This window comes from Nicotiana attenuata, unplaced genomic scaffold, assembly GCF_001879085.1.
Source record: "Nicotiana attenuata strain UT unplaced genomic scaffold, NIATTr2, whole genome shotgun sequence".
Classification (NCBI taxonomy): Eukaryota; Viridiplantae; Streptophyta; class Magnoliopsida; order Solanales; family Solanaceae; genus Nicotiana; species Nicotiana attenuata.
In genome coordinates, this window is record NW_017672731.1 from 1 (window position 1) to 24,988 (window position 24,988).

At 42.4% G+C, this 24,988-nt stretch overlaps 1 protein-coding gene across 1 annotated transcript; it reads left to right on the forward strand.

The window, feature by feature from the left end:
- The first annotated feature begins 16,331 nt into the window (after positions 1-16,331).
- On the forward strand, positions 16,332-16,817 carry LOC109214295. The gene has a single exon (XM_019378201.1). The coding sequence runs from the start codon at positions 16,332-16,334 to the stop codon at positions 16,815-16,817; it is 486 nt and encodes a 161-aa protein (XP_019233746.1).
- Positions 16,818-24,988: the final 8,171 nt, after the last annotated feature.

Consider the following 24,988-nt stretch of genomic DNA (forward strand, 5'->3'; position numbering starts at 1 on the left):
CTGGACCAGGTGAGATTGGACTGGGCTGGAACTGGGGCGGGTTTGAGGTAACAATACTGGCCCAAAAATCTGATTTCTCTTTAATTTCTTTTCCTTTATTTCCCTTTTTATCTTTTACTTTCAAATTAAAACTAAAAATCTAAATTAACTCTAAAATTACCCTACCAAATTATATTAAGCTCTAATTAATAACCAACATCACCAATTTAAAGAAAACTAATAAAATTCAAAGCTAAAATTCAAACCAAGCAAAACAACTCCATTCTTGCAATTTTTTTGATTTTTGTAAAACCCTAATTACTAATTAATCTAAAAATATGTAAAATTAAATCCTAAACGCAATGCGTATTTTTTTGATTTTTATGAGTTTATGTTGCCTTAAGAATGCACACAGAAATGCAAATAATCATGGAAATTATGCAATTAATTCCTAAAAATTCAAATAATAAAGAAAAATCCTAATTCTATTGAATTTTATAGGAGTGATTTAAGCGTGGCAAAAATCACGTGCTCACAGTGTAACAGACCTATCACCCTTACGAAGTTGCTCGAACTGCCTGCGGATGCTCCTCTCAGTGAGACTCAGGTACAAACTTCTCCAGAAAGAGAATGGAGAACTGCTGCCAAGAAAGGGGTGCTGCCTCAACCGTCCTACACCTCTCGTAAGCCTCCCACCAACTAAGTTCAGCCTCGAAGAACTGGAAAGTAGTGAACGAGACCCCACTGGTCTCTAGATACCTGCGGTCTGAAGCATCTTCTAACACTTATCCAAGAAACCCTGTGCGTCATCACCCTCAGCACCAGTAAATGACGGAGGCTGAAGTCTACCATACCTCTCCAATCTGTGCTGCTCGTCCTCTGGCATAACAGGAGCTACATAGTCCTGAGCAGCTGCAACCGGCTGGGCTAGAGGTGCCCCCGGTGTCTGATGTCCCTGCACGACCTGCTCAGGCGTGCGAGCGGCGGGTGTCTGAGTGCCTCGCCCGGCCTGAAAAGTAACTGCGGCCGTAGTAATTGAGAACGCCTGAGCCAGGCCAGTGCACACTGATAGAATTTGGCCAGGGCCTCCTGAAGGCCTGGGATAAAAATAGGCACAGTTGGTGCTTGGACTGGTGCTGCTGGAGCGTCCGCAACTGGGATCTGATCATGAACTGGGCGACTGGTGGATCTGCAGGTGCTGCCCTAGCTGTTGTGCGGGCTACACTCCTGCCCCTACCACGGCCTTGACCCCGTCCTCGGCCTCTAGTGGCCTCAACTGGTGGTACCGGTGGTCGTCCGTCCTGACTGGTAGCACGTGTCCTCACTATCTGTGAGAGAATAGAATAACAGAAGTTTAGTTACCAGAATCAACAGATTCGCACTACAGGAATTCAAGAATGTGAAGTTTTCCTAAAGGTTCTACAGCCTCTCAAAGATAAGTACAGACGTCTCCGTACCGATCCGCAAGACTCTACTAAACCCGCTCATGACTCGTGAGACCTATGTAACCTAGGCTGTGATACCAAGTTGTCACGAACCTAAAACCGACCCGGTCGTGATGGCGCCTATCGTGAAACTTGGCCAGCCGACACAAATCCCAAATCAAACTAATATTTCATAAAGGAAATTTCTAAGCTATTAGTTAATAAGATTTTTTTAATGACACGAGTTTAAATAACAAGTGCGGAAAAATAACACTAGCCCGACATCGGGGTGTCACAAGTCACCAGCATCTACTAAGGTCTGTCTAAGTACAATAAAGACTATCATAGTCTGGAAATAAAGATACTAAAAACAGTCTGAGTAAGATAAGAAGGAGAAGTGCAAGGCTGTGAACGCCATGCAGCTACCTTGCCGACTTCGAAAGACCTACTAGATGAATGATCAGCGCTCCCTATCGCGACCCGCGACTCCTGGATCTGCACACAAGGTGCAGGGAGTAATGTGAGTACGCCAACTCCGTAAGTAATAAGAGTAAATGAAAATTGAGCAATAAGAAATCAGATATTTCACGTTATAGCACTACAACAAACAAAATGCATTTCCAAAACAGTATAGAAATCAATTATATCACAAAAATCCAATTTTAGTAAAAATTCTTTGAAAAAATTTTCTAGCATTTTCAGTAGAGAATCAATGAAGTTTAGGGTAAAAATGATGAAAGTCATAAATAGACCCTCGGGCAAGACATGTATCATAAACCGCCCCTCGGGCATAATATCAACAGAACCAGCCCCTCGGGCTACCTCACAATCACTCGTAATCAGCCCCTCGGGCACAACACGTATGAGGATCAGCCCCTCAGGCAACAACATATCACTCACTCTAGCTACCCGTGCTCATTGGGGGTGTACAGACTCCGGAGGGGCTCCTACAGTCCAAGCTACGACGTGCAGCCCGATCCCATGATATTCTCACAACAAAGGCCGTCGGCCTTACTCAGTTAGAAACCTTTCAAGCCACTCGGGCTAACAGTAAAACAGGGTGCTCAGCCCAAAATATCATTTATGCATCAATTCGGAGTAATTAAGACTGAGTTATGAAATCAGTAAAACATAGTATGATTGAGTACTATTATTAAATTGAAATAGTGAGGAATTTTAGTAAAGAAAGCCCCTAAGGGTCCAAACAGTTGGCACGAGGTCCAAATATGGCATTCAGCCCAAAACATGGTAATACTTTCTAAAATATGATAGTATTGTGAAGTTTCAGTCAAATATGCAACTTAATAGTAGCTACGGGACGGACCAAGCCAGAATCCCCAATGGTGCACGCCCCTCACGCTCGCCATCAAGCATGTGCGTCACCTCAAAATAGTATAACGATGTGAAATCCGGGGTTTCATACCATCAGGACAACATTTACAATCATTACTTACCTCAAACCAAACCAAACTCTAACCCGCGATGCCTTTGCCTCTGGGATCGGCCCCTGAATGCTCCAAATCTAACCAAAATCAGTATCACATCATTAATACACGCTAAAGGAACAAAGCCATAGCGAAAATAATCAAATGAACTCAAAAATACCAAAATGGCCAAACACGACCCCCCGGCCTACATCTCGAAATCTGACAAAAATCACAACACTAAAATCCTTATCCCCTCACGAATCTATACATACCAAAATCACCAAAATCGGACCTCAAATGACCCCTCAAATCCCCAATCAAAGCTCTCCAAAACTCATTCACCCCAAATTCCCCACTAATTCCATGATTAGGTAGTGGAAAAATCATCACAAACACCAAATACAAATCCCAAGTATACCTCATTGAAACCCCTCGATTCATCCTTGAATTAACGGCTTGAAGCTCCAAAATCGCACAAAAATGGTGAAAGAATCACTAAAATTCGTTAAGGGGCCTTTTTATACATTCTGCCCAGCACTTTCGCACCTGCGGCCTAATTCACGCACCTGCGGGACCGCAACTACGGCCCAAATGCTGCATCTGCGCATTTCACTTAAGTCTCCAGCTTCCGCACCTGCGCCCCAAGCCTCTCACCAGCGAGCTCGCAGGTGCGGTCAAAACCTTCGCTCCTGCAATAAATACCGCATCTGCGGTTGCTTCCCGCGTCTGCGATCATCGCACCTGCGGTCCCCACTCCGTAGGTGCGGAAACAACAGAAGTAGCAAAAACTACAGCAGCAACAAGTCACGTATCACCATTCAAACTTATTCCAACCTTCGGAACACTCAAAACAACATCAAAACATCAAATCACCATCGGATTCAAGCCTAACGATTCCAAAACTTCCGAATTCCGCAAACGATGTAAAAACCTACCAAACCTCATCTGAATGACCTGAAATTTTGCACACACGTCACAATTGACACAACGGACCTACTCCAATTTCCAAAATTCCAATCCGACCTCGATATCAAGATTTCCACTGTCGACTGGAAAACGCCAAATTTCCAATTTTGCCAATTCAAGCCTAAATCTACCACGGACCTCCAAAATACATTCTGAACATGCTCCTAAGTCCCAAATCACCTAACGAAGCTATCCAACCCATAAAAACCCAATTCCGAGATCATATACCCATAAGTCAACTTCCGGTTGACTTTTCCAACCAAATAACCAACTTAAGAGACTAAGTGTCTCATTCCACCCTAAGACCACTCCGAACACAATACCACCAACACAATATGATGAAATACAGCTGAACAACACACAAGGAAGAAGAAATGGGGGAAACGGGGTGGTAACTCAAGAAACGACCGGCCGGGTCGTTACATCCTCCCCCTCTTAAACAAACGTTCCTCCTCGAACGAGTCCAGAAACATACCTGAAGCCTCAAACAGGTATGGATATCTGCTCCGTATCTCCCGCTCGGTCTCCGAGGTAGCCTCCTCCACGGGCCGACCTCTCCACTACACTTTCACTAGAGCTATATCCTTTGATTTCCACTTTCGGACCTACCGCTCCAAAATAGCCACTAGCTCCACATCATAAGTAAAATCACTGTCTAACCGAACCGTGCTGAAATCCAAAACATGAGACGGATCGCCAATGTACTTCCGGAGCATAGAAACATGAAATATCGGATGCACGCTCGACAAGCTAGGTGGCAAGGGAAGCACATAAGCCACCTCCCCAATCCTCCGAAGCACCTCAAAAGGCCCAATGAACCGAGGACTCAATTTACCCATCTTCCCAAATCTCATAACACCCTTCATGGGTGAAACCTTCAATAGAACCTTCTTCCCAACCAAATAAGACACATTACGAACCTTCCTGTCAGCATAACTCTTTTGTCTTGATTGCGCTGTACGAAGTCCCTCCTGAATCACTTTCACCTTGTCCAAAGAATCCTGCACCAAGTCTGTACCCAAAAGCCCGGCCTTGCCCGGCTCGAACCATCCTATTGGAGATCTACACCTTCTCCCATATGAAGCCTCATATGGAGCCATCTGAATACTCGACTAATAACTGTTGTTATATGCAAACTCCGTGAGCGGTAGAAACTGATCCTATGAACCCCCAAAATCAATGACACAAGCGCGCAACATGTTCTCCAATGTCTGAATAGTGCACTTGGACTGTTCGTCTATCTGAGGGTAAAAAGTTGTGCTCAACTCAACCTGAGTACCCAGCTCTGCTTGAACGGCTCTCCAAAACAACAAAGTGAATTGAGTACCTCTATCTGAAATGATAGAAACTGGGACACCATACAAGCGAACAATCTCTCGGATATAAATCTCTGCTAACCGCTCTGAAGAATAGGTAGTACATACCGGAATAAAGTGCGCGGACTTGGTCAGCCGATCCATAATCACCCAAATAGCATCGAACTTCCTCAAAGTCCGTGGGAGTCCAACTACAAAATCCATGGTGATCCACTCCCACTTACACTCTGGAATATCTATCTACTAAAGCAAGCCACCCGGTCTTTGATGCTCATATTTCACCTGCTGATAATTGAGACACCGAGCTACAAATCCCACAATATCCTTCTTCATTCTTCTCCACCAATAATGATGTCTCAAATCCTGATACATCTTCGCGGCACCCGGATGGATGGAATACCGCGAGCTATGAGCTTCCTCTATAATCAACTCCCGAAGCCCATCTACATTGGGCACACCTATCCGGCCCTACATCCTCAATACCCCATCATCACCAATAGTCACATCTCTGGCATCGTCGTGCTGAACAATGTCCTTAAGGACATGCAAATGAGGATCATCATACTGGCGCTCTCTGATGCGATCAAACAAGGAAGACCGAGAAACCACACAAGCTAAGACCCGAGTGGGCTCCAAAATATCCAACCTCACAAACCGATTGGCCAAGGCCTGAACATCAACTGCAAGAGTTCTCTCCCCAACAGGAATATATGCCAAACTTCCCATACTCACCGCCTTCCTACTCAAAGTATCAGCCACTACATTGGCCTTCCCCAGATGGTACAAGATAGTGATATCATAGTCCTTTAGCAGCTCCAACCATCTCTGTTGCCTCTAATTGAGAATTTTCTGCTTGAACGAGTGCTGGAGGCTACGATGATAAGTAAACACCTCACAAGACACACCATAAAGATAATGCCTCCAAATCTTCAACACGTGAACAATGGCAGACAACTCTAGATAATGAACAGGGTTGTTCTTCTCATGGGGATTCAACTGACGAGAAGAATAAGGAATTACTCAACCCTCTTGCATCAACACACACCCAATACCAACTCTCGAAGCATTACAATACATTGTATATGAACCTGAAGCTAATGGCAAATCTAACACCGGAGCTGTGGTCAAGGCAGTCTCTAGCTTCTGAAAGCTCGCCTCACACTCATCCGACCACATGAAAGGCGCACCCTTTTGAGTCAATTTGGTCAAGGGTGATGCTATAGATGAAAATCCCTGAACGAACCGAAGGTAATAACCCGCCAAACCAAGAAAGCTGCGAATCTCTATGGCTAAGGATGGCTTGGGCCAACTCTGAACCTCTTCGATCTTCTTCGGATCAACCTGAATACCCTCACTGGACACCACGTGCCCCAAGAAAGTCATTAAACTGAGCCAAAACTCGCACTTGGAGAACTTTGCATAAAGCTTCTCCTCCCTCAACCGCTGCAATACAACTCTTAATTATTCGGCGTGCTCCTCCTAACTACGTGAGTATAACAGAATATCATCAATGAATACAATAACAAACGAGTCAAGATAAGGCCGAAACACGCTGTTCGTCAAATGCATGAACGCTGCTAGAGCATTGGTCAGCCCAAAAGATATCACGAGGAACTCATGACCATATCGGGTCCTGAAAGCTGTCTTAAGAATATCCGAGTCCCTGAGCTTCAAATGGTTATACCCTGACCGGAGATCAATCTTGGAGAACACCCTAGGCCTAACAAACCCCTTATCAAGGAGTTTCTGAAGCTGCTCCTTCAACTCCTTCAACTCTGCCGGTGCCATACGATACGGTGCAATAGAAATAGGATGAGTGCCCGGCACCAAATCAATACCAAAGTCAACATCCATGTCCGGTGGCATGCCCGACGAGTTTGCAGGAAAAACATTTGGAAAATCCCTCACTCTCGGGATGGAATCAATGCTAGGAGCTTCTGCGTTGACATCCCTCACAAAGGCTAAGTATGAAAGACAACCTTTCACAACCATCCGCTGGGCCTTCAAAAATGAAATCACCCTACTGGGGACAAAATCAATCGAACCTCGCCACTCAATCCGTGGCACACCCGGCATAGCCAACGTCACTGTCGTAACATGACAGTCCAAAATAGCCCGGCACGAAGATAACCAATCCATGCCTAATATCACGTCAAAATCCACCATACAAAGCAATAGAAGGTCCACTCGGGTCTCCAAACCCCCAATAGTCACCACACACGACCGATATACACGGTCCACAATAACAGTATCGCCCACCAGAGTAGATACACGAACATATGAAACAAGAGACTCACGGGGCGTATCCAAATAACGAGCAAAATATGATGACACATATGAAAAAGTGGCACCAGGATCAAATAACACAGAGGCATCTCTGTGGCAAACTGAGACAATACCTGTAATCACCGCATCTGAAGCCATAGCATCGGGTCTGGCTGGGAGTGCATAGAAACGGGCCTGAACACCACCTGATCGACCTCCCCCTCTAGGGCGACCTTCAGCTAATTGTCCTCCTCCCCTAGCTGGCCGGGTGGGTGGTGAAATAACTGGTGCTGAAGTTGATGGCTGACTCCTCTGCTGAAGTGAACCCCCATGACGACGTGGGCACTGCCTCCACATATGCCCCAACTCTCCACACTCATAACAACCCTCTGGTGCTAGAGACGGGGACTGAAGGGAACCCCTAGCACCGGATGACTAGCGGAAGATCTCTCATGGAAGAGCCTTCAACTGATGGAGCACGGGATGAACTCTGGGCTGGAAAGGCACTAAGTGAGGAATAGCCCTGATGAGAACTGTGAGAACCATGGCCCGATGATGCCCCACGATAAATTGGGCGAGCTGACTGAGCATGTCTGAATGGACGGCCTCTGCCGTGCTGAAACTGACCCCTATGAGGAGCACCACTGAATCCACCCTGACCACGAGGCCTCATAGCCTCCCTTTCAACCCTCTCATGGCCACGAACCATCTCAATCTGTCCAGCTATGTCAACAACCTCATCAAAGGTAGCACAAGATACCCTCTCTCTGGTCATAAGCAACCGAAGCTGAAAACCAAGGCCATCTATAAACCTCCTGATCCTCTTTCGATCTGTGGGAACCAACCAAACCACATGATTAGCCAACTCGAAGAACTGCATCTCATACTGTGTAACACACCTATCACCCTTACGAAGCTGCTCGAACTGCCTGCGCAGCTCCTCTCAGTGAGACTCAGGTACAAACTTCTCCAGAAAGAGAACGGAGAACTGCTGCCAAGAAAGGGGCACTGCGCCAACCGGCCTACGCCTCTTGTAAGCCTCCCACCAACTAAGTTCAGCTTCGAAGAATTGGAAAGTAGTAAAGGAGACCCCACTGGTCTCCAGAATGCCTGCGGCCCGAAGCATCCTCTGACACTTATCCAAGAAACCCTGTGCATCCTCACCCTCAGCACCACTAAATGACGGAGGTTGAAGTCTACCAAACCTGTCCAATCTGCGTTGCTCGTCCTCTGGCATAACAGGAGCTGCATAGTCCTGAGCAGCTGCAACCGGCTGGGCTGGAGGTGCCCCCGGTGTCCGAAGTCCCTACACGACCTGCTCAGGTGTGCGAGCGGCGGGTATCTGGTGCTTCCCCCGGCCTGAGAAGTAGCTGCGGCAGTAGTAACTGAGACCGCCTAAGCCAGGCCAGTGCACTAATAGAATCTAGACCATGGCCTCCTGAAGGCCTGGGATAATAATAGGCACAGTTGGTGCTTGGGCTGGTGCTGTTGGAGCATCCACAACTGGGACCGATCATGAACTGGGGTGGCTGGTGGATCTGCAGGTGCTGCCCTAGCTGCTGTGCAGGCTATACCCCTGTCCCTACCACGGCCTCGATCGCGTCCTCGGCCTCTAGTGGCCCCAACTGGTAGTACTGGTCGTCGTCCGTCCTGATCGGTAGCACGTATCCTCACCATATGTGAGAGAATAGAATAACAGATGTTTAGTTACCAGAATCAATAGATTCGCGCGACAGGAATTCAAGAATGTGAAGTTTTCCTAAAGGTTCTGTAGCCTCTCGAAGATAAGTACTGACATCTCCGTACCAATCCGCAAGACTTTACTAAACCCGCTCATGACTCTTGAGACCTATGTAACCTAGGCTCGGACACCAAGTTGTCACGACCCCTAAACTGACCCGGTCGTGATGGTGCCTATCGTGAAACTAGGCCAGCCGACACAAATCCCAAATCAAACCAGTATTTCATAAAGGAAATTTCTAAGCTATTAGTTAATAAGATTTCATGACATGAGTTTAAACAACAAGTGCGGAAAAATAACACAAGCCTGATATCGGGGTGTCACAAGTCACGAGCATCTACTAAGGTCTGTTTAAGAACAATAAAGACTATCTTAGTCCGGAATTAAAGATACTAAAACAGTCCGAGGAAAATAAGAAGGTGAAGTGCAAGGTTGCGAATGCCATGCAGCTACCTTGCCGACTCCGAAAGACCTGCTGGATGAATGATCAGCGCTCGATATCGCGACCTGCGACTCCTGGATCTGCACACAAGGTGCGGGGAGTAATGTGAGTACGCCAACTTAATAAGAGTAAATGAAAAGTGAGCAGTAAGAAATCAGATAATTCCACGTCATAGCACTACAGCAAACAAAATGCATTTCCAAAACAGTATGGAAATCAATTATCTCATGAAAATCCAGTTTCAGTAAAAATTCTTTGAAAAGTATTTTTCTAACAGTTTCAGCAGAGAATCAATGAAGTTTAGGGTAAAAATGATGAAAGTCATAAATAGTCCCTCGGGCAAGACATGTATCATAAACCGCCCCTCGGGCATAATATCAACAGAACCAGCCCCTCGGGCTACCTCACAATCACTCGTAATCAGCCCCTCGGGCACAACATGTATCAGGATCAGCCCCTCGGGAAACAACATATGACTCACTCTGGGTACCCGCACTTACTGGGGGTGTACAGACTCCGGAGGGGCTCCTACAGTCCAAGATCTATCACAAGCCATCTCGTTGCATAATAAATCAGGCCCTCAGCCTCTCATATATCACAAAATAGTACAACATGCTGCGGCGCGCAGCCCGATCCAATGATATCCTCACAACACAGGCCCTCGGCCTTACTCAGTCAGAAACCTCTCAAGCTACTCGGGCTAACAGTAAAACAGGGTGCTCAGCCCAAAATATCATTTATGCATCAATTCAGAGTAAATAAGACTGAGTTATGAAATCAGTAAAATATAGTATGACTAAGTACAATTATTAAATCAAAACAGTGCGGAATTTCAATAAAGAAAGCCCCTAAGGGTCCAAATGGTTGGCACGAGGCCCAAATATGGCATTCAGCCCAAAACATGGTAATACTTTCTAACATATGATAGTATTGAGAAGTTTCAGTCAAATATGCAACTTAATAGTTGCTACGGGACGGACCAAGTCACAATCCCCAACGGTGCACGCCCCTCACGCTCGCCATCAAGCATGTGCGTCACCTCAAAATAGTACAATGATGTGAAATCCGGGTTTCATACCCTCATGACAACATTTACAATCATTAATTACCTCAAACCAAACCAAACACTAACCCGCGATGCCTTTGTCTCTGCACTCGGCCTCCAAATGCTCCAAATCTAACCAAAATAGTATCACATCATTAATACACGCTAAATGAACAATGCCCAAGTGAAAATAATCAAATTATCTCAAAAATTCCGAAATTGGCCAAACCCGACCCCCGGGCCCACATCTCAGAATCCGACAAAAATCACAATACTAAAATCCTCATCCCCTCGTGAGTCTATACATACCAAAATCACCAAAATCGGACCTCAAATGACCCCTCAAATCCCCAATCAAAGCTCTCCAAAACTCAAGCCCTAACCTTCAATTTCACCCCAAATTCCCCACTAGTTCCATGATTAGGTAGTGGAAAAATCATCACAAACACCAAATACAAAGCCCAAGTAACTTACCTCACTGAAACTCCTCGATTCCTCCTTGAATTCACGGCTTGAAGCTCCAAAATCGCACAAAAATGGTGAAAGAATCACTGAATTCGCGAAGGGGCCTTTTTATACATTCTGCCCAGCATTTTCACACCTGTGGCCCAATTCACGAACCTGCGCGACCGCTTCTGCGGCCCAAACGCTGCATCTGCGCATTTCACTTATGTCTCCAGCTTCCGCACCTGCACCCCAAGCCTCGCACCTGCGAGCTCGCAGGTGCGGCCAGAACCTTCGCTCCTGCGACAAATACCGCATCTGCGGTTGCTTCTCGCGTCTGCGATCATCGCACCTACGGTCCCCACTCCGCAGGTGTGGAAACAATAGAAGCAACAAAAACTGCAACAACAATTCAAGGCCAAACCTTCTGTCAACCACCCAAATCCATCCCGAGGCCCTCGGGACCTCAACCAAACCTGCAACAAGTTACGTATCACCATTCAAACTTATTCCAACCTTCGAAACACTCCAAACAACATCAAAACATCAAATCACCATTGGATTCAAGCCTAAGGATTCCAAAATTTCCGAATTTCGCAAACGATGTAAAAACCTACCAAACCTCATCCGAATGACCTAAAATTTTGCACAAACGTAACAATTGACACAACGGACATACTCCAATTTCTGAAATTCCAATCCGAACCCGATATCAAGATTTTTCACTGCCGACCGGAGAACGCCAAATTTCCAAACTTTTCACTACCACGGACCTCCAAAATACATTCCGGACACGCTCTTAAGTCCCTAATCACTTAATGAAGCTATCCGAACCATAAAAATCCAATTCCGAGATCATTTACCCACAAGTCAACTTCCTGTTGTCTTTTCCAACCAAATAACCAATTTAAGAGACTAAGTGTCTCATTCCACCCTAAGACCACTCCGAACACAACACCACCAACATGATATGATGATACAACTGAACAACACACAAGGAAGCGAAAATGGGGGAAACGGGGTGGTAACTCATGAAACGACCAGTCGGATTGTTACAACCAGCCTAGAAGCTAATTTCTTGAAAAAACTCAGCATTGATAATGAAAACTCTAACTGCTCTAATCACCCGTTTTTCGTCCCAATTTCCTCAAATGAAAAGATAAGACTTTACAGCTCGTGGCATCAAGCTACTATCATCAAACTCTTAGGAAAAAAGTTTCCTACACAAATCTCAAACTCAAATTAAATACACTATGGCAACTAGATGAAACCCTTCAATTAATTGACTTAAGCTATGAATACTATCTAATCAAATTACAGAACATTTAAAACTTCAATAAAATACTCCAAAATGGACCTTGGTTCTTAAGATCCCAATATCTCACTGTACGTCAATGGGAAACCAAATTCAATCCAGCCCTAGCTCACACGTACTATGCCACTGTGTGGATCCGTCTACAGGAATTACCCACTGAATACTACGATATTCAAATCCTCAAAAAATAGCTGCTTTTATAGGAACACTCATAAAAATCGACACATGCAATATTCATACATCCAGAGGCCGTTATATGCCAGACTTTGTATCTTAGCTCCACTAGGTAAAACCCTCCCATCCGAAATTCTCCTTGGTACACACACTCAACCAATTTACTATGAAGACTCTACTATAATCTGTACCAAATGCGGATGTTTAGGGAATAACCTCCACTATTGTCCAAAATTTTCAACCCCTTCCACTTCGAACCAACCAGAAAAAAACCCACATGCACCCCCTGATAACTAGGGATTCTAGTCTATTTTATGCTCCTTTTTTGCTTATGTTTTGGATTAAAAGTGTATACAAGTAATCCCGAAAGCTAACATGTTGTGCTTGTTTGCAGTGTTTGGTTAAAAAAGAGACACGAAAGTCAAAACCAGCTCAGAAAGGAGTAAAACCTGCACAAGTGCAAAGCTGAGTCAAAAGGAGCGCTACAGCGGAAAACCGGACGCGGTTGCGGAGGACCCACCGCTGAGGCGATCTTGTTTCCGCGCTCAGCGGTGGCAAAGTTCAAAGAGTATGCTTTTTAGGCTTGCAAGTCACCGTTGCCCGCGGTGCCTTTGTGCGGCAGCGGTGTCTCTACCGCGGTAGCGGTCCTTTTATCGCGGTCCGCGGTGGCGAAGATCAGAGAGCTTTAATTATGGGCTTATCAAGTCACCGCTGACCGCGGAAATTACGCACCAGCGGTAGCTTTAGCGCGGCCGCGGTGCATTTACCGCCCTCAGCGGTAGCCAAATTCAGAGAACTAAGCATTGAGCTAAAAGTTGAAGACCGCGGTCCGCGCTTGATTTTGTGCGGCCGCGATAGTCTCGGCGCTGCAACGGTCCATTTTCCGCTGTCAGCGGTACCTCCGTAGGGGCATTTTTGTCTGAAAAATTTTGCTGTGTATAAATACTTCTTTTTCAGATTTTTAGATCATATGTTATTTAGCTGAGCACATGAACCGCCTCTTTTAGCCTTTTTGAGTAATTTTATAGCTTGTTTAGCAATTAATCTTAGATCTTTATCTTGTAATTACTTTTTATGGGTTATTCATCATCTAAATCTTTGATTTCTTCAGTTATTATGAGTAGCTAGACCCATTAGCTAGGGTTGTGGCTCAACTCTAGTGTGGGTATTTAATGGGTCTTCTATTTTAGGGCTTAAATGTTTATGGGTGAATGATATTTGGTCTAATTTGTGCTTTAAATGTTGAATTGGTGGTTGCAAACACTAATTCGTGCCTTTTTGACTTAGGCTCTTCTTGAGAAAGAGAGCCCAAGTTTAGGAAATTCAGGCCAACAAGGAATTGGGGTGCATTCTATCTCATTCAAGAGATTAATAGCCCTGATTAAAGGGTTAAACGTAGAGATAGTAATACCCGACTTGAGCCAACTTTGCTTGCACAATTTGAACACCCAATTGGGCTTGAGAAAGCCAATTAGGGCAAAGTTACTCAAACTACCGAGAGGTATAAAGTGAGTAGTTTCGTGCATTGGCTATATCACAAATCCCAACTATAACAATTTTGCCCTAAGTTTTAGATCCAGTTAGATACTCACCTAGGGGTATGTATCAATTAAGAAAATCCTACAAAAAATATCATACTTAGTCTAATTTCCTGCATAATTAGTATTAAATTGGAATAGTGAACAAACAAAGAATGATTGGAAGTGCAATTAAGAACATCGCACATTGCTAGATTAGATAGGAACCCAATTCCAAACCTTTCTTAGCTCTCCGCGGATTCGATCGCGACTTATCGGGTAAAAGCTACATCGACCGCTCTTGCCACTCTATAGTGGTATAGGTTTGGCTCCGATTACTCCCCCCCCCCCCCCCCCCCCCGCAAGTGAAGATAACCAAGATAGAAAATGGAAAACAGTTAACTATACAAAGAACAAAAAACCTACTAACCCTAAGGACAATCAATTTACCCAAACCACCTTCCATAACCAAAACCACCCTCAGCAACCAAACCTTCCTAACAAAAACCTATGGGCCCACTGGCCCCACACGACCCCACAAAACCAACCAATACCACCACACCACCAAACCAATTTGAATTACCAATTCCTATCCTTAGACCGGACCCACCCCTTACAAAAAATAATACCACAGAAGACAACCCTATACCACCTATAACACAATCAATCAACCCTACCCCTAACAAGTCCAAACCATCATCATCACCCCCCCCCCCCAATTCCCTACGCCCACGCCTACAGTAAACCTAGGAGAAGAAAATCATTTTTTTAGATCACCTGCCTTTCACCCTCTAATCCGTAAAGCAATGTCCAAACACTTACTTCCAAAATATAATACCAACAAAAAACAATATAGGATAGCGAATTATATGGACCCCTACTCGCATGAACACGGCACACAAAAGGCCAAAGAAAACATAAATTCTACTACATCTTTAAAAAAATCCACATCTCCTACTACAACACCTAAAATCCAAATTACTCAAACTATACCTCAATCATCATCTTGTTAGATCTGATTTTAATGATGAAAATAATATATTTATTTTTTGTATAGGAACTCGTGGACATCATTCAAGATTGAAGGACTCAATCAGAAAAGATCATGAAGAGCATACAAGATTGACGGAATCCATCAGAGAGAATTAAGGAAGGCATACAAGATTAAAGGAGTCAATGATGCCGACGGAACCAATCAAGGCTAAACTGAAGGAATCAAATCAATCAAGAGTATTGAAGATCTTGCTAAACTGAAGGAATCAAATCAATCAAAAGTATCGAAGATATTGCTAAACTGAAGGAATCAAATAAATCAAGAGTATCGAAGATCTTGCAAGATAATCAATCAAGGATACCAGATCTGGAAGGATATCCAGCGTTATCAAGTCACGCAAAAGGGAAGTCATTAAAGCCTTTCGTCAAGCCATAGCCGTTGCTGAATAACCTTATTCTTGGAAAGAATCAATCCTTTCCAAGGATCAAATCTCTTGGGTTGGCAAATCTCTCCAGAAATCAAGCCTCTCTCAAAGTATTTAAACTTGTATCTGTACCGTAGCACGATATACTTTGATCGAACCAAATACCCTCTCTTTGTTCTACAAACAAACATTGTAGCTTTACTAGATCTGTTGTGTAACAAGTTAGAGAAGAAAGAGAGAACAACACTGGTGAGGCATTGTATCAAAGAGAAACGAGTGATATAGGAGCTGAGCTATTGGTGTAGATCACACCAATCACTTTGTACTCGAGAAACTCATTTACAGAAAGAGAACTCCCTTGCAACCCAAGGGGGCTGGACTAGGATTCACATTGAATCCGAACCAGTATAGAAAGTCCGGTGTCTTTAATTCCTGTACTTAATTTCTGCATCTTAAATTCGGTCCTTACTACTATTAATTCATTATATCTAGTCGACTCATTAGAAAACTAGTCAACTGGTAGCAATTAATCTTAAGAATTGAATAATTCACCCCCCCTCTTGTACTTTTAATTGGTATTAGAGCAAGGCTCACATTTTGCTTTTGCTTAACAGCTTGTGAGAAAAGATCATGGCAAATCAAGTTATCATAGGGGCACTCATTCAAGAATGAACTTCGCAAGTAAGGCCACCATACTTCAATGGATTTCTCCCACTGAAAAGTGCATATGGAAATATATATACAAAAGCTTATGATGTTAAAGTCTGGAGAGTTATCAAAAATGGAAACTATCCCCTGCATGTTGCTGCTCAACCACTTGCTAATCCCGAAGATATAGATTCATATACAGATGAGCAAATGGCAGTTGTACAAGTCAACAATAATGCGAGAAACTTGCTCTACAATGCCATAAGTGGTGAAGAGTATGAGAAAATCTCCAGTTGTTATACAGCCAAAGAAATGTGGGATAAGCTTAAAGTTACATACGAAGGAACTAGCAAAGTAAAAGAAACACATATCAACATGTTGGTCCATGATTATGAACTCTTTCAGATGAAAGAGAGAGAATCTATTGAAGAGATGTTTGCCCGATTCAGCAAAATCATTAGCGATCTAAAAATATTTGGCAAACCACACTCAAGTGGTGATCAAGTTAGAAATATACTTAGAAGCCTACCCACTACTTGGCAGACCAAAGTAGTCACGCTTGAATCACAGGATCTGAATAAGTTATCATATGATGAACTTCGAGGAGAACTCATAGCCTTTGAGAAAACACATCTAAAGAAAACAAACCAAGAAGAAAAGAAGAAAACTGTTGCATTCAAGGCCATAACGAAATAGCTGAAAAAGATATTGATGATGATCCTGGAGCTCTTCAAGAAGAAATTGCCATGGTGTCAAGAAACATGGATGGTTTAATGAGAAGATTCAGGAATGCTAGGAGAGGAAGGATTCCACCTAGGCGATCCAGGCAATACAACGAACAAGATAAAAATGATGGAAAATGCTATGAGTGTGGAAGATTTGGACATGTTCAAGCTGAGTGCCCAGATCTAAAGAGAAAAGTCTCCAGAGGTTTTAACAAGAATAACTCTTTTGGAAGCTGGAGTGATGAAGAAAGTTCAAAACACGAAGAGATAGCAAATCTTTGCTTCATGACAATACTGGAAAACGACATGAACAAATTTTCAGGATTCTGGACAGATGAAGACACTTTAGACGAAGAATGCAAAGATGATAATGAAAATTGTTTCATGGCGCGAGTTGAAACAAGCGAGGTAAGGTCTTATAACTGTGAAAGATGTAATGAATTACAGGATATTTCTTGATCTTACTTTGAAAGAGTCTCAAAAAATGATGAATGAACTAAAGAGACTCAACAAAGAAGTAAAAGACAGGAAAATCAAACATGAAGTATGTGAAATCGAAAAAGAAGTACTTCAATAAGAGTTTGAGGAATTTCAAATGCAACTCAACGGCATGCGCAAATCCACCAGTCATAGTTCTATCAGCTCTAACCAGGCGACTTACAAGTCAACTGGAGAAGGACTTGCTAGAACAGAGTCCACTAGGACTAACTCTAATTAAAGATCCAAAAATGGATCAGGAGTTACGTGTCACTACTGCAACAAAAGTGGACATAGATATTCCTGTTGTCGATTTCGTAAATGTAATGTTTCAGGATGGATTTGAAACCCAAAAACAATTCTGAACCTAGTAATACTAACCAACCAGGACCCAAGCAAGCTTGGGTACCTAAAAGAAAGTAATCACTATGTTTTGCAGGAGCACCGCAGAAGAAGTTACAAAGGAAAATGATACTTAGATAGTGCGTGTTCTAGCCACATGACAGGTGATAAAAACTTGTTTAAGGAAGTTATAAAAATAGATGGAGGAAGTGTTAAGTTTGGTGATGATTCAAAAGGAAAAATAGTCGCTACCGGAACAGTTCCCTTCAACAACAACTACGATATTACTGAGGCTTATCTCGTTGATTGACTTAACTACAATCTTCTGAGTATAAGTCAACTATGCGATTCAGGGTATGAGGTAGAATTCAAGAAGACAGGCTATGCAATTGAAGATGAGACATGTAAAATAATTTTTCGAGGTAAAAGGTATGGAAATGTTTACATTCTCGATGGTTTTGAAAATATAGATGGTCATATCTGTTTAACATCCATATCTGATGATCCTTGGTTATGGCATAGAAAACTGGGTCATGCTAGCATGCATCTGATAGAAAAACTTTCTAAGCATGAGTTAGTTATTGGTTTACCCAAACTTAATTTCTCTAGAAATCACATATGTGACGCTTGTCAAATTGGTAAACAAAGTAGAAACTCTTTCAAAAACAAGAATTTTGTATCTACCTCAAAACCTTTGCAACTGCTTCAAATGGATCTATTTAGGCCTACTAGAACTGCTAGCATAGGAGGAAAACTATATGCTTTTGTTATTGTTGATGATTACTCACGTTTTACTTGGGTGATTTTGTTATCTCATAAAGATGAAGCATTAAAAATTTTGAGATTTTCTGTAAGAAGGTTGAAAGAGAAAAGGGGTATTTGATTACAACAATCCAAAGTGATCAAGGAGGAGAATTTGAAAGCAGAGCTTTTGAAGATTTTTGTAATTCTCAAGGATATACTCATAATTTCTCTGCACTAAGATCACCCCAACAGAATGGAGTGGTTGAGAGGATGAATAGAACCCTGCAAGATATGGTGAGAACTATGTTACTAGACCATTCACTGCCAAATTATTTCTGAGCAGAAGCAGTAAGTACAACATGCCACGTTCTCAACCGGTGTCTCATAAGGCCTTTTCTGAAGAAAACACCTTATGAACTGTGGAAAGGTAAACGTCCTAATATTGGTTATTTTCATCCCTTTGGAAGTAAGTGTTTCATTCACAATAATGGTAAGGACAATCTTGGAAAATTCGATCCAAGAAGTGATGAAGGTATTTTTCTAGGTTATTCATTAAACAGTAGATCTTCTAGAGTCTATAATAAATCCACCTTGTGTGTGGAAGAATCTGTACATGTTATATTTGATGAAAATAACTCCTCGGCCGAGAAAGGAATTAGTGCAGGTGACAAAGATCAAGCTCAAGAAATTCAGGAGACAAGCAAATCGCAAGAGTCGACTAATGGATCTGATGTTGTGATAGAGTCAACTACTGAAACAAGCAACAATCCATCAGAACCTCCAAAAGAGTCAACTACTCATATAGTTCGTCCAAATGAATGGAGAAGTGAACCTTAATATCCTCAAAAATTCATCATAGGAGATCCAAGTGAAGGAATGAAAACCATGGGAGCTCTCAAGAAGAAAGCAAACATAGCCCTAATCTCTTAGATTGAGAAAAATAAAATAGAGGAATCTCTAAAAGATTCAAGATGGGTACAAGCGATGCAGGAAGAACTAGACCAATTCGAGAAAAATCAAGTATGGAAACAGATATCCAAACCTGAAGGCATTCCTGTAATTGGAACAAAATGGGTCTTCAGAAATAAACTAAATAAGGATGGAAAAGTTGTAAGAAATAAAGCCAGATTAGTTGCTTAAGGTTATTCACAACAAGAAGGATTCGACTATGACGAAACCTTTTCCCCAGTGGGTCGACTGGAATCTATACGAATCCGTCTAACATATGCATCTTTTAAGGGATTCAGGCTATTTCAGATGGATGTTAAAAGTGCCTTTTTAAATGGTTTTATTGAAGAGGAAGTATATGTGAAACAACCTCCTGGCTTTGTAGATTCAAAGTTTCCCTATCACGTGTATAAGCTAACCAAAGCGCTATATGGACTAAAGCAAGCTCCACGAGCATGGTATGAAAGACTCAGCTTATTTCTTATTGATCATGGTTTTACCAGAGGTAAAGTAGTCACTACTCTGTTTATTAAAAGATCATCAGAAGGTAATCTCATTGTTCAAATTTATGTTGATGATATTATATTTGGTAGTGCTAATCCTCTTATGTGCAAGGAATTTTTAAATCTTATGCAAAGTGAGTTTGAAATGAGTATGATGGGAGAACTAATGTTCTCCATTGGACTTCAAATCCAGCAATCTGAAGAAGGAACATTCATATGTCATACCAAATATTCAAAGGAATTGATCCAAAAATTCGGTATGAGCAATGCTAAAGCTATTGGCACACCAATGAGTCCTTCAACAAGCCTTGACAAAGATGAACAGGGAAGTCCTGTTGATAAACCTAGGTATCATGGAATGATTGGCTCACCTCTTTATTTAAGTGCCAGTCGACCGGATATTATATTTAGTGTATGTAAATGTGCCAGGTTTCAGTTAGCTCCTAAGGAATCACATCTGACTGCAGTAAAAAGAATTATTCGATATCTTATTGGAACTATCTCTCATGGTCTATGGTATCCTCGTTCTAACGCGTTTAAATTAGAAGGTTTTTCAGATGCTGATCTTGCAGGTGATAAGGAAGACAGAAAAAGCATAAGTGGAACATGTCAATTACTTGGCAAAGCATTAATATCTTGGAACAGTAAAAAACAAGGATCAGTTGCACTATCCACGACTGAAGCTGAATACATCGCTATTGGACAATGTTGTGCACAATTATTATGGATGTCTCATCAACTTGGTGACTATGAATTATCGTTTATCCCTATACCAATTTTTTGTGATAATTCTAGTGCTATATGTCTGTCTAAAAACCTTGTGCATCATCCTAGGGCAAAGCATATAGACATCAAGCATCATTTTATTAGAGATCATGTTCTTAAGGGAAACATAGAAATATCTTTTATTGAAACCACTGATCAATTATCGGATATTTTTACTAAGCCCTTATTAGAAGAGAGATTTTGCTCTCTAAGAGAATTACTTGGCATTATTTGCATTAGTAATTGATGTTAGGACCTATGTGCTGTTTTTTGAATGCCTAATGTTTTTTTTGTCTTTTCTTAATCATTAATTGCGCCCCCGATTTCCCTCTTTTTCACTCTTTTCACATCAGTTGCAGAGTTCAAAGAAGGAAAGCAAATCATCACGTCTGGTCAGCTGACGCCTTTTCCTTTGTTTGTACTCAACCGTCAGAAACCCTCTTTTTAATGCTGAAACCTCTTGTCAATCCCCATCGTCCCTATCGCCTAGAAACCCTTCTCAGAAACTCTGCCCAAAAACAAACTCTTTAATGGCCAAACACCCCAAAAATTCCTCTGCCTCTACTAGAAAGAGTACTCGCTCCAGAGAAAAACCCCCTTCTCTGCCCCCCAGAACCAGTAGACCTAGGGTCCAACCATTCTGAAGGTTTTGCCTCTTCTCAGGCCGATTTGTCTGATCATTCTCAACCCTTAGGAGAAAAAGCTTTGGGAAAGCGTCCCATGAAAGAACCCCCTATTTCATTCACTCCAAAGAAGCCTAAAATAGATCTTTCCAGTTCTCTAGAATCAGACCTAAATTTTTGGGATTCTCCAAATAGGGATTTCTTCATTGCCCTGAAAGACAAGCCTATTGCTCATGGGAGGGTTGTCGACCTTGATGATATGGAAGCCCTAAATTGTAAGGTAACAGATCTTTTCGTTTATCAAGGGTGGTCAAAGTTCTTTTCTGTTCCTCCGCCTAAAGTCTATGAACCCCTAGTGAGAATGCTCTATGCAAACCTTTGCTCTAGTAAGCCTGATAAATTGGAGTCTTTAGTGTTAGGAAAGCGTATTGTTCTTGATTGTGCCATGCTTGATTCAATATTTCAGTGTAAGTGCTCTGGTTTTCCCATGCTTTTCAAAAATTCATGACCCGATGATTTTGAAATCTCTTTTGATCAAGAAAAAAGGTGTATTGCTGAGTGTCCATCTGAGTCTCTCCCAAACCAGTTAGGCCATAGTGATGTTAGTTTCTAAACTCGAGTTCTGGCCCACATTGTTGCGACCACTCTGCTTCCTCGTACTGGCTCTTTCTCCACCTTCTCTCTCAGAGACACTTTTCTAGTCTATTATCTTGTGACTAAACTCAAAATCAAGTTGTCCTCCTGGGTCATCAATTTTATGATTAAAAGTGCAAAAGATCCCACTAGTCTACCGTATGGTATGGCCATCACTCACATCCTGGAAGCCCACAATATTTCTATATCTACATATCCCTTTATCTCTGTTTCGAAATCTTACAACTCCAGAGCTTTTGCGAGTATGTGGTATGTGTGTGTGAAGGGATCATGGGTTAAGAAACAAGAAGGAGAAGTAAAGCATGCTCAAACAGATTCCAAACCCAAACCTTCTGTTTCCCATACTAGCCTCAATGACCCTGACCTTGCTGAAAAGCTTAGTGCCATTGACAATCATCTATCTGCAATCAAAGATCTTCTCTCTGCCACTCACTCCACTATTGGTGACATTCATGTTATCTCCTAAGAAACAGGGTTTGATGTTTCCAAGATCAGAGTTGCAGTTCTCAGAGTAAGGGAAAATATTGTCAAGGCATTCAAGGAGGTTCATGACAGGCTTGATAGAATGAGTGTTTCAGCCAATGCTAGTTTTGATCGACTGAAGGAGGTGATCTGCAATTCTCTTACCTATTTTCTGCGTCGTTAATGTGGAAGTTTAAGACAATATTTCTTTTGCTGTGCTGTTTTTGGGCTGAAAGATAATTTTTTTTGTTTTCCTTTTGGTTTGCTCTAACTTTGCCAGCATATCATGCTATAAATCCTGTTTTAGTATGTGCTTTAGTATGTGTTTTGCTTTACTGTTCCCTCTTTGCTGATGTCAAAAAGGGGGAGAGAAGATATATGTATTTGTATAGGTACACATAAGGATAAGTCGACTGAAGGGTAAGTGCAAGTAAACAGATCGGCACCTCTTGAGGGGGTGTCATAGATCCAGCAGAAGAAGTCGACTGCATCGACTGCATAATTGTCAGCAACTACAAGGATTAGTCGACTAAAGGGTAAGTGCAAGTAAACAGATCGGCACCTCTTGAGGGGGAGTCATAGATCCAGCAGAAGAAGTCGACTGCATCGACTGCATGAGTGTCAACAACTACAACTAGAGAAAGTCAAATGCTCTTATTGAGGGGGAGTAATATACAGGGAAGTCAACTGTTGTTTATACATAAATTATGTTGTCATCATCAAAAAGGGGGAAATTGTTAGATCTAATTTTAATGATGAAAATAATATATTTATTCTTTGTATAGGAACTCATGGACAGCATTCAAGGTTGAAGGACTCAATCAGAAAAGATCATGAAGAGCATACAAGATTGACGGAATCCATCAGAGAAAATTAAGGAAGGCATCCAAGATTAAAGGAGTCAATGATGCTGACTGAATCAATCAAGGCTAAACTGAAGGAATCAAATCAATCAAGAGTATCGAAGATCTTGCTAAACTGAAGGAATCAAATTTATCAAGCGTATCGAAGATCTTGCAAGATAATCAATCAAGGATACCAAATCTGGAAGGATATCCAATGCTATCAAGTCACGCATAAGGGAAGTCATTAAAGCCTTTCGTCAAGCCATAGTCGTTGCTGAATAACCTTATTCTTGGAAAGAATCAATCTCTTTCCAAGGATCAAATCTCTTGGGTTGGCAAATCTCTCCAGAAATCAAGCCTCTCTCAAAGTATTTAAACTTGTATATGTACCTTAGCACGATATACTTTGATCGAACCAAATACTCTCTCTTTGTTCTACTACAAACAAACATTGTAGCTCTACTAGATCTGCTGTGTAACAAGTTAGAGAAGAAAGAGAGAACAACACTGGTGAGGCATTGTATCAAAGAGAAACGAGTGATATAGGAACTGAGCTATTGGTATAGTCACACCAATCACTGTGTACTCGAGAAACTCATTCACAGAAAGAGAACTCCCTTGCAACCCAAGGGGAATGGACTAGGATTCACATTTAATCTGAATCAGTATAAAACTTCCGGTGTCTTTAATTCCTGTACTTAATTTATGCATCTTATATTCTGTCCTTACTGCTATTAATTCATTATATCTAGTAGACTCACTAGAAACTAGTCAACTGGTAGCACTTAATCTTAAAAATAAATAATTCACCCCCCCCTCGTACTTTCACATCTCATCCTTCACTCCTATGCCTCCCCATCATTGCAACCCAAAGAAACCCCATCCAACAGTACTCCTAAACCCTCAACTCCATTAGCATACAGCAAACCATTGCATGCAATCTTGCCAATTCCCTCAACCAATAACGATGGCCTCTACCCACAACCAATCTCTAAAAATTCATCCACCTCAACCCCAAAGGCTTCTTCAAATACCCCCCCCCCCAACATTTCAAGCCACTACCACAATTCCAGAACCATCTCCTACTTCTCATTGCACTACCAATAACCACCATGCATCGTTCAAACAACCACAGAATCACCACCACCAATACCGGCACCGGAGATACATCAAGAACGTCCAAATCAATCACCACCACCACCTCCTCCTCCTCCCCTCTCTTCACCCCCCTCCCCCTCCCCCACCCCACCTCACTTAATCATCCAATACCAACCAAACCATGCACAACAGATACCATCACTACACCCAGACTCCCTTTCATACACCACTATCCAACCATTCCTTCGCAACAAATACCACCCCCACACCAACTTCCACCAATAGACCTGCAATTACTACAAAATCATGTCACACTCCTCTTGGAAACATCAGAAGAGATGGCTTTCATAGTGCAAGAGGGAGCTCCAAACCAAGCACAGAAAGACCAAGTCTTGAACTTGATTCACCAACAAGATATCACCCTTTGGAAAATGCAAGAGATCATCAATCATTACCAACAATGCCAAGCACAGGCACTCCAACATCCCATCTACTTGAATACACACCCACAGATCAACTCCTCGCCATGGTCACTCCATCAACATCCAGTAGCAACTGCTCAACCACCAATGTCAACACAGATGCAACACCAAGTGATCGACAATCACATTACCAACTCTCCACCTACTTCTCCACAGCAGGAGAATCAACATCAAGCGGAAGAAGGCAATGACCTGCCGG

Coding starts and splice junctions, on each gene's coding strand:
- LOC109214295 (XM_019378201.1), top strand. CDS start 16,332: ATGGCAGTTGTACAAGTCAACAATAATGCGAGAAACTTGCTCTACAAT.